The sequence below is a fragment of the Oryctolagus cuniculus genome, chromosome 17 (assembly GCF_964237555.1).
Source record: "Oryctolagus cuniculus chromosome 17, mOryCun1.1, whole genome shotgun sequence".
NCBI lineage: Eukaryota > Metazoa > Chordata > Mammalia > Lagomorpha > Leporidae > Oryctolagus > Oryctolagus cuniculus.
In genome coordinates this window covers 5,531,672-5,542,680 of record NC_091448.1, presented here as the reverse complement: position 1 = coordinate 5,542,680, position 11,009 = coordinate 5,531,672, and the positions used below count along the sequence as shown (strand labels likewise).

At 60.2% G+C, this 11,009-nt stretch overlaps 1 protein-coding gene across 1 annotated transcript; it reads left to right on the top strand.

The window, feature by feature from the left end:
• Window positions 1-101: 101 nt before the first annotated feature.
• Window positions 102-10,787, top strand: OTOP3 (otopetrin 3). Its single transcript, XM_051838415.2, has 7 exons — window positions 102-542; window positions 3,379-3,774; window positions 3,863-3,999; window positions 4,516-4,574; window positions 4,796-4,914; window positions 8,279-9,093; window positions 10,140-10,787. Exons 1-7 carry the CDS (start codon window positions 524-526, stop codon window positions 10,308-10,310), a joined length of 1,716 nt encoding a protein of 571 aa, XP_051694375.1. The 5' UTR covers window positions 102-523; the 3' UTR covers window positions 10,311-10,787.
• Window positions 10,788-11,009: the final 222 nt, after the last annotated feature.

Below are 11,009 nucleotides of genomic sequence, written 5' to 3'. Positions count from 1 at the left end.
AGTGGGCGCTGGCCCCGTCTCTTCCTCCCCAAAGTCCACCTTTGCTCTAAGAGACAGCAAGGGGTCCCTTGAGGCTGCGGGCTGCTAGGCAGGGGACAGGAAGAGGCGGCCCAGACCAGGCGCTCAGGGCGTCCATCCCCAGCCTCGCCTCCAGGGGACAGTGTGACCTGGACCTAGCAGGCTCTGTACTGAGGGCCGACGACATCGCACCCCGAGGGCCAGGGCGAAGCTGGGCCGGCGGAGCGCAGGGCCCGGCTGCCCGCCCGTGTCCCGCGTATGCCCCGCCTCCGGCCCCGCCCACCCGCCCGGCGACCTCGCCATTGGCCGTCCCGGGCCCGAGCCCCTGGCACAGTAATTAACGAGGGATTAATAAGATTCCCAAAGTCAACAGAAAAATCGATGGGCAGGGGAGCCCGAGCGGAGGCTGTGCAGTCGCACGGGGCCGTCGGTCGGTCCGGGCGCCCGAGCCTCCCTTGGACGCACGGTAGGCGCTGCACCCGCAGCCTGGGGCAAGCCGGTGGCGATGACTGCCCAGGCCTCAGGTAAGGTCCCTGGCGCAGAGCTGGGGCGCCCGCGGACTGCTGGCTCTGCCCTTCTGGGGAGCCCACCCCCGCTACTTAGACTCGGCCCCCAGCTCGGGTCGGGAGCCAAAGTGACCCGGGCAGAGGGCCGGCTCCTTTCGACGCTGGGCACGGGCCCTGTGCGCCCCTCACCCCAACCGGGCTCCTCACCCGCATCTCCCTTCCGCCCGCAGAGGTCAGCAGGGCGCGCCCCGTCCCGCCGGCTCCACAAAGCCGAGAGGGAGCGCTGGGGCCAGGAAGGAGCCAAAGCCCCGACAGCTGCCTGAAGGCGCGTGGGGCTGGGGTGCACTCCCCGCCCAGGCCCCCAACCCCGCAGCTCCTCGGGTGCCTCGCAGGAGATCCCGACCCGAGTCCGGGCTCAGCAGCCCACTGCGCCCTGACGGCTCTGCGGCAGCGCCTGCCTCTAGCTCGCAAACCAGTTTGGTGTCCCGGCCCTCCCTTGGCCCTGGCGTCTGGCCAAGGGGCGTGCCGGGGGCCAGCAGACTCCTCTGTCAGTTCGGGGGGCCCTCACCCTCATTCTCTTCCCGTGACCCCTACATGCCCCCACCCCGCCGCATGGGAACCGAATTTGACAGCTCTGCTGGGGGCTGCCGCAGGGTTGGAGCCCAGGGTGGGGATGGGAATATTAAGGGTGAGAGGACTCTGGAAAGAGAGGACCAAGAACCGTGTACCTCTAGGCTGAACTCCCCAGGCCGGCAGGTGGAGCCAAAGGGGCCCCTGAAATTCCCCAGAAACCCTGACTCCACCAGTGTCTCCAGGCCCTCCAGAGAACTGGAAGAAAACGCGCGATTAGCTAACAGCCTCCCGTGTGCCGCACTCTAAGCGTCTAGCGTGTATTAAATCATTTAGTCTGACAAACAGGTACTATGCATTCATTCCATCTTCTATTCATTCAAGAAATTAATAGTAGTGCCCTGTTACAGAACAGGGGCTCCTGTTCTACAGCTGCAGATCCATTTTACAGATGCAAACACTGAGGCACCTGGAGTCTAAGTAGCTTGTCCTGACCACAGAGGTAGAAAGCGGTGGGATCTGGGCTCTCAGCCACTCACTAGGGCAGGGGTGGGTTCTGGGAAAGGCAAGGTGGAGCCGCCAGGATTGGCAGAGGAGGAACCAGGAGGCGTCCCTGGGAGCCTTGGCCTTGCACAACCTGGGCGGGGGAGCCTGGGAGGAAAACAGGCGCTCCACCTGCCCCAGGGATGGAAAGGGTTAAACAGGAAGGGTCTCTGTCCACAGCCCTGGTGCTGAAACTGCCCCGGCACTGGCCAGAGTGGCGGGCAGACCCTGGGTAAGTGTCACGTCCGTGGTAGCTTTGGTGGCCGTCAGAGTTAAGCAGGACCGGGTCCCTGCCCTGAAGGTGGTGCCGGCCTTGGCAAGCCAGCCACACCCACCACAAGCCAGACAGCGCACGCCCACTCTGGGCGGAGGGGAGAGGCCCAGGAAAGTGGCCACCAGCAGGCTGGGGCAGAGGGGGTGGAAAGGGTGGTGAAGGCTCTGGTGGAAGCTGGGGGTGAGGCAGACGGAACAGCCGGTTCCAGGAGGGCTGGCAGGACCCGGAAGCCCACAGGAGGAATGAGGAGCCTGGGGTTAGGCCTGGGGGATGGGAGTGGGAGACGTGTGCCCGGAGCTGAACAGGAAGGGAGTAGAACTTGGGCAAGGATGCCAGGGCGGGCTGGGGGAGGGGAGGACACATTCAGTCTTGGGAAGAGACGTGGGTTGTGTTACTCCACCTGCCCCAGAGAACGTGCAAGGTAGAACCACTGTGCAGGCGCACATGGGCAAGCGGGGGGCCTGCAGAGGCGGGATCTCAGGGTCCAGCGTGGCAGGGTCTTCCGGTGGCCACAGAGAGGGACAGTCTGAAGTCCCTGGAGCTGGAGGTCTAAATGGAGAGACAGCAAAGCACGCTGGCAACTGGCTGGGGTGAAGGGAGAGGACCCCTGGCTTGCTGCGGGGGCCGGGGGAGAACACTTAGAGGAAGTGTTCATCCTGAAAACAACTGGAGTCGGCCAAGAGACAGAGGGGTGGAGGGCGGGGCGTGGGCCGGGCTGGGCTGAGCTGAATCGGGATGGACACCCTATAGGGTGAGAGTGTGGCCCAAGCCTCGCGGGGGAGGGACATTGTCAATCAACCCCAGAACTTTCCCCTAAATGTCATTGTGCTTAAAAATTAAATATAATTACATAAGTAATATGTTAATTGTTTTTTAAAAAACTACATCATTGAAGCTAACAGAAAGGGTACCGCTCCCAATCTCAGCACCTGCGGGGGCGGGGGGAATCCCTCCTGGGGACCTGCTGGGGACCAGCTGGGCACTTTAGAAGCAGCTCGCCACACGGATACACTGTAACAGATACACTGTCACAGAGTTGCTTCCACTCTCAGCATCCTCACCCCGGAGCTCGACTCAGCTTCCGGCTCCTTCCCCACACCTGTGTCCTCGCTGAGTCAGCAGGGCGCGAGCCGCCCGGGGTGACAATTGCCTGCTGCTAGGCACTCTGCCCATGTGCCTGGCTCCCTTGAGACTAATGTCCCAGCATAGGATCAGGCACTGCGTCAGGAATTGGGGTGACCCCACTGAAGGGGGGCCTCTAGCCAGAGGACATAATCTGTTATGTTTACGTGGAGAACAAAGGGTTTCAGTATCTCCCAGTCTCTGTGGCGCAGCTGCTGTGGTTTCTAATGTCCCAACCAGAGAGGTTGGGACACTTGCCCTGGGCCACACAGCAGTTAGGAGCAGGAGTGGAATCGAACCCAGGTTAGCCTGGCAGCCAACCCAGCACCCTGTCTCCATCTCCAGTCCCTGCTGCGGAAGCTCTGCCCATGCCCCTTCCCGAAGCTCGGGAGCCTGGAGTGGACACGCGGGTTGAGCAGCCGGAGGCCCCAGACTCCACTCGGCAGAAGTCCTGGCTGGCGCTGTATCTGTCACTGCTACTGCGGCGGGACCGGCTGGCCCAGAAAGCCGGACAGCTCTTCTCGGGGCTCCTGGCCCTCAACGTGCTGTTCCTGGGCGGGGCCTTCATCTGCAGCATGATCTTCAACAGTGTGGCCGTCACGCTGGGTGACGTGTGGATCCTGCTGGCAGCCCTCAAGGCCCTCTCCCTGCTCTGGCTACTCTATTACACGGTGGGCACCACCCGCCGGCCTCACGCCGTGCTCTACCGGGACCCTCACGCTGGCCCCATCTGGGTACGGGGTGAGTGTTGGGGGCTGGGGGGATGGAGAAGGGCTGGGGAGGAGGAGACGGGGCCGGGGAGGCGCCAATGCCCGCCTGGCCCCGCCAGGCTCCCTGGTGCTGTTCGGCAGCTGTACCGTCTGCCTCAACGTCTTCCAAGTGGGCTACTACGTGAGCCACAGCCACTGCAAATCACAGCTGGAGGTCATCTTCCCCGTGATCGAGATCGTCTTCATGGGCATGCAGGTGACGGCCTCCCCGTGCCCCTGCCACCCACGCCGCGAGCACGCCCCACCCCAGCCCCCGGAGACCGCAGCGGGAGGGAATCCACACTGCCCAGGGTATAGACGTGCCCCGGTGTCTATGCAAATGTCCCGTTCCTCGTGCCCACACCCACATGGCCCCCCAGTGCTGGCAGCCACGCTCCCGTGTGTCTCTGCGTAAGACGTAAGAATAGCTACCATTACCACGAGAGCCTTCAAAACGGTCACAAACAGTGTCATGAACAGTGCATATCACGAGGATACGATGCGTGGATTCTAAACGTCTCTGGCATCAACAAAGCAGCGGGCACTCGGATCCTGCCCAGAGCCCAGATGCCTCGCTGCAGGCTGCTCACGGCACAGCCGGGAGGTGTGAGGGCCGAGGCTCCCACGCTGCCTCCTGCGCTGGCCTCCCATCGTAAACGCTCGCGGGCAGCCGGGCATGCATCCACTCCCACCCAAGCCCCAACCCCAGGGCTTAAGGCGCCGTCTCTTTCAGACCTGGGTGCTCTGGAAACATTGCAAGGACTGTGTTCAGGTGCAGACCAACTTCACCAGGTAAGACGGCCCCCCTCTGAGCCCCTCTGGGCCCTCCCAGGGCTCTCTGTCTCCCGTCCCTGGACACGGAGGTTTAGGATGGGTCCCCCAGCGACCCCAGGGCTGCCTCTCCTGGATCAGCCTCGGCCATGGGAGTGGCCGCCCCCACAGCCGTCCACGGCGCCGACGGAGCAGCCGCAGAGCTGCGCCAGGTGTGTGAGCGGGTGTGGCCCTTCCCGCAGGTGTGGCCTGATGCTGACCCTGGCCACCAACCTGCTGCTGTGGATTCTGGCTGTGACCAACGACTCCATGCACCGCGAGATTGAGGCTGAGCTCAACGCCCTCATGGAAGAACACACAGGTACAGACGGGAGAGCAGACCTCCTCCCGAACACACCCTCACACACACACACACACACACATACACACACAGGTATACACAGTCACCCACATAGACACACACTCACACACACACACAAGTATACACAGTCACCCACATAGACACACACACACATACATACACACACACATAGACACACACATACACACACACACCAGTATACACAGTCACACATAGACACACACACACACTCACACTCATACACACACACGCAAGTATACACAGTCACCCACATAGACACACACTCACACACACACATAGACACACACACACAGAGGTATACACAGTCACCCACATAGACACACACTCACACTCATACACACACACACAAGCATACACAGTCACCCACATAGACACACACATAGACACACACATACACACACACATACATACACACACAGGTATACACGGTCACCCACATAGACACACACACACATACATAGACACACACATAGACACACACACAAGTATACACAGTCACACATAGACACACACTCACACACTCACACTCATACACACACAAATATACACAGTCACACACATAGACACACATTCACACACACTCATACACATACATACACACACATACATACACACACACATACATACACACACAAGTATACACAGTCACACACATAGACACACACACTCATACACACACACAAGTATACACAGTCACCCACATAGACACACACTCACACACATACATACACACACATAGACACATACATAGACAAACACATACGTATACACAGTCACACACATATGTACACACCCTCATACGCATACATAGACACACACATATACACAGTCACATACATACACACACTCATACACATATCTGCACACATACATAGAGACACACACGTCCATACACATACATATGCACAATCATACACATGTATACATACATACATATGCACATTCACATACACACATATACACACACACATAGACACACACATACATACATACGCACTCTCATACACATTCACATACACACATACATACATACACACATATACACACCCACACACATACATATGCACACTCACATACACACACATACACACTCACACACACAACGACACTCCCTCAGACAGATGAGGCTCGGGGAGTCACAGAGTTGAGAGCAAACTCTGAGCCGGATTCTGGTTAAGAACTTGCAGTCAGTGGAGGCCCCTGTCCCGGGCCACCAGGCGCTGGCGCGCTGCACTAGTCCTGGCCCAGCCAGCCCCGATGAGCCGGGCAGGGACGCCCCTCGCCCGCGCTGTTTGCATTTTCCTTGCAAGAAGCTGAGAAACCTTCGGGGCTCACAGGAGTTTTCCCAGTGGGAGTTTCAGTGCCTAGACTGAGGGGTCCAGGCTTCTGGTGAGAACAGGCTCCCCATATTGCCTATGCCCAGCCCCCCACACACACACACAGCCCATAGGCGCAATGGGAATCCCGCTGCCCACACCCCTGCCCTGCCCCCGGGGGTGGCGCCGACCTGACCTGCGTGCAGCCAGAGCCTCCCGGCACAGTCACGCACTCTCACACCCACGGCATAAATCACAGCGAGCGGCCGCTCTAGCGTTCTTCGTGCTCCGCCGACATTTCTCAGAAAAGCTGTGCAGAGAGAATTTTTGTCAAGTGACATCATGGATTTGTTTTTATTGGAGAGGAAGAGAAGGAGAGGAAGAGAGAGAGAGAGAGAGAGAGAGAGAGAGAGAGAGAGAGAGAGAGATCCTATTTATCCGCTGGTTCAAGCCAGGAGCTGGGAACGCAATCCCACGCGGGTAGCAGGAATCCAGCCACTTGAGCCCCCACCCGCTGCCTCCCAGAGTTTGCACGAGCAGGAAGCTGCGGTCCGGAGCCAGAGCTGGGCATGGGCCCAGGCGCTGATGTAGATGTGGGCACCCTGACCGTGTGTTAACCACTAGGCTGGACACCCGCCCCATCACACAGAGGCTTAGAGAAACATTCAAAGTGCACAGCTGAAGAGCAGGAAATGCGCATGATCTAACTGTGATAGTTATTAACATTTGCCACATTTTTGTGTTATTTTTTTCTGAAGTACTTAAATTACGGAAATGAAGGCAATTCACATCAAAACATTTTGGTATGCGTCTCTTTAAAAATAAGCCCATTGGGGCGGATATGGTGGTGCGGTGAGTTAAGCCGCCACTCGGAACTTCCACAACCCACAGCAGACAGAGTGCCTGGGTCAAGTCCTGGATCCGCTGAGCTTCGGACCCAGCTTCCTGCCGAGGCACCAGGGAGGCCGTGCTTGTTGGCTCAGCCTGGCCTACCCCTAGCTGCTTGGGAAGTGAACCAGCAGATGGGAGATCTCTCTCTCTCTCTCTGCCTGTGTCACTCTGCCTTTCAAATAAAAACAAATCATTTTCTTATGTTACCATGATGTTACCATAATTGCTAACACAATTCCTTAACACGACCCCGGCTTCTCTATCAGCCCATATCCCGCTCTGTCCAGCGTGCTGTAAAACAGCCATTCAGCCCGTTCAAACACGCTATGCATTCGGTGGATCTCATGTGTCTCTTCCTAACGACACTGTGACGTGTCAGTTGTCTCTCAGCAGTGGTTTCTGTCCCCCACGCCCCCCCGTCCCCAGGAATTGGAAGTGTTGGGTCCAGGTTAGATTTGTGGCACTGGCACTTCCCAGGTGACACTGTGTGCTCTGAAGGCACCTGGTCGGAGGCGCTGCCATCCGATTGCTCCTACAGCTGCAGGTGCAGCAGCCACGTGCCCCTCCGTCGTAACCCAGCTCTGCCCTGGTGCCAGCGGGCAGTTTGTGGAGGTGACATTTGGCACAAGGACGTCATGTATAAGGGCCTTATGTAAGCTGGGCACCCCAATTTTTTTGAAGACTTATTTATTTGAAAGGCAGAGTTGAGGGAGAGATTGATCTCCCATCCATTGGTTCACTCCCCAAATGGCCACAACAGCTAGGACTGGGCCAGGCCAAAGCAAGGAGCCAGGAGCTCCATCCGGGTCTCCCACGTGGGTGCAGGGGCCCAGGCACTTCGGCCGTCCTCCACTGCTCTCCCAGGCCATTAGCAGGGAGCTGGACAGGAAGTGGAGCAGCCGGGATTGAATGGGCGCTCAGCATTGCAGGCAGCAGCTTCGCCCACTGAGCCACAGCACCGGGCCCCCACGGCTGAATGTTTGAGTCTCCGTAGCGGGATGATCTGTGTGATTCCCAGTCTCTATGGTTGGGCCTCGGTTTCCACAGCTGTAAAACGAGCAGCTGGCTGGCCCTGCCGAAGAGCAGGGCCCACCTGAGTGTCCGTCCCCTCCCCCACCCCGCCCTGCCCCTCCCAGGCAACCAGACGAGCGTCTGTCTCTGTGTGAACGCCACGGTGTGCGAGGTCTTCCGGAAGGGCTACCTGATGCTGTACCCCTTCGGCACCGAGTGCTGCCTCATCTGCTGCGCCGTGCTCTACGTCATGTGGAAGAACGTAGGCCGCCGCCTGGCGCCCCACCCCGGCGCCCACCCCGGCTCCCCGTCCTTCCGCCTGCACGGGGCCATCTTCGGGCCGCTGCTGGGCCTGCTGGCCCTGGTGGCAGGAGTAAGCATCTTCGTGGTCTTCCAGATCGAGGCCAGCGGCCCCGCCATGGCCCGCCAATACTTCACCCTCTATTACGCCTACTACGCGGCCGTGCTGCCCGCCATGAGCCTGGCGTGCCTGGCGGGCACGGCCATCCACGGGCTGGAGCAGCGGGAGCTGGACACGCTCAAGAACCCCACGCGCAGCCTGGACGTGGTGCTGCTGATGGGCGCCGCGCTGGGCCAGATGGGCATCTCCTACTTCTCCATTGTGGCCATCGTGGCCACGGACCCCCACCAGCTGCTCAACCGGCTCATCCTGGCCTACTCGCTGCTGCTCATCCTGCAGCACATCGCCCAGAACCTCTTCATCATCGAGGGCCTGCACCGGCGCCCCATCTGGGAGGCGGCTCCCACGGGCCTGGCTGCGAAGCAGGGGGCAGAGCCCCCCCGGAGGGGCTCCCTGCTGTCGCTGAGCCAGGACCTGCACCGGGCCTCGCTGGCCTACATCCACTCCTACAGCCACCTCAACTGGAAGCGGCGGGCGCTCAAAGAGATCTCCCTCTTTCTCATCCTGTGCAATATCACGGTGAGTGACTGGGGACGCGTGTGCACTGGTGCTGGCCGGGGGCCTCCAGACCGCCTCGCGCAGGAAGGGCTGGATCAAGGTCACGTGCGGCTTTCTAGAGAGCGGGATGCTGCCTGAGAACAGGGAGTGTCCCCCGCACCCCCACCCAGCTCCCTGCAGGCTGCCTGGCGCGACTGTGCCAAGCACAAAGCCGAGGGGCCCCTTCCAGGCAAACCTAAACCAGGGAACCGGTTAGAGAAGGACCACTGAGTTTATCCTCAATGGAATTCAGCTAAAGGAAGAGACAGCAGGAATCCCTCGTGGAAGATGCTGGCAATGACGGAGGCTGCTAGGACCCGGGACCACCTCTCCAGGTGGCATTGCCACCCCTGGAGCCATCAGAGGGACCCAGGGCAGTGGGCACTGTCGCTGTCACTATTTGATAGCTGAGGACCCTGGGCTGAGGCTTGGGCTGCGTGACCTGCACAATGTCCCCTAGCCTGTGAGTGGCATTGCCGGGACAACTGAGGGCTTGTCGGACCCCAAATCCCCAGCCCGCTGCAAACGCGGCTGACGGATGTAAGTGCCCCGGTCTAGCCAGAAAACAAGTCGCATTAGGAGCTCGGGGGAGGAAGCGTGGGCCCGAGGGGCCGAGGAAGGCTTCAGGGGCTTTGGTCTGGACCTTGAGGAAGGGGTAGACTTTGGACAGGGGCTAGGAGCTGGGGCGAGGAGGTTGCAATGCGCAGAGAGGGGCAGCCCAGTTTGCCAGCCCACTGTGCACACGGGGACTTCCTGCAGGCACTGTGTGGGGCAGCAGCCTGGGGTCTCAGGAGCCCATGCAGGTCAAGCTGGCTCCAGGCAAAGCCAGGAAGAGCCCTAGGTCTACTGCGCTATGGGGCCAGGTGGGGGTGGGGAGAGGAGCTTGCTCTGAAACCGGGTGGGTGAGTAATGATGGGTGGGGGCGGCGCCAGAGGAAGCACAGGTCCTGGCCACCTGAGCTGAGGCCCTGGCTCGGTGGGGGGTGGGGGTGGGCTCCTCCCCCACTCACTCTCCGCCCCTCCCCACAGCTGTGGGTGATGCCGGCATTTGGTGTCCACCCCGAGTTCGAGAATGGGCTGGAAAAAGATTTCTATGGCTACCGGACCTGGTTCACCATCGTCAACTTGGGCCTGCCCCTGGGGGTCTTCTACCGGATGCACTCTGTGGGGGGGCTGGTGGAGGTCTACCTGGGAGCCTGAGGCAGCAGAACCCCGAGGTGTCAAGGCCGGGCAGGGGCTCGGTGCTGGGGGAGGCAGCACAGGCGCTCCATTCCAACGGCTGCCGAGACCAGCCCGGGGCTCCAGCGCCTCCTCCCACTCCCCCGAGGGGCGGGCACTGCCTACAGCCCCGTCTGGGGACTGGACGCAGGATCTGATGCCCACGTGCAGGCCTGGCCCCTGCCTTATCCACCAGGGGAACACCCCAGGAGGCTAGCAGCATCCCTGCCCCAGCTGCCCTCTTAGGGCACCAGGAGCAAATGCCTGAGACTGGGGAGTTTGGAGAGGGGCGCTTCTCCCTGCCAGCTGGACTCAGGGGTCGGCCTCTGGCAGGCAGCTCCTCCCAGCTCAGTTCAGCAGGCAGCCCTGCCCCCCCACACACACCTGTCTCCTAACGACCTCATTAATTAGCTGCCAGGCAGGGTTCAACAGCTCTCCCCTGCTGCCATAAACCCTGTTTGTTTGATCAATTACATTCAGGCTTCCTGTTTGTTCCCAGGGACAGAACTGCCACTCCAAGCCTGGTGGGAAGGAGAAGTCCCCCTGGGCAGGGCTGTGGGGCTGGGACAGCCGTGGTCCTCCGCCAGGAGAGGTCTACCCCAGCCCTGTCCTTGCCCAGTGCATGGGAGGAAGTGGGAGAGATGGGGCTTGGCTGTCCCCCACCCGACCTACGCTGGCCCC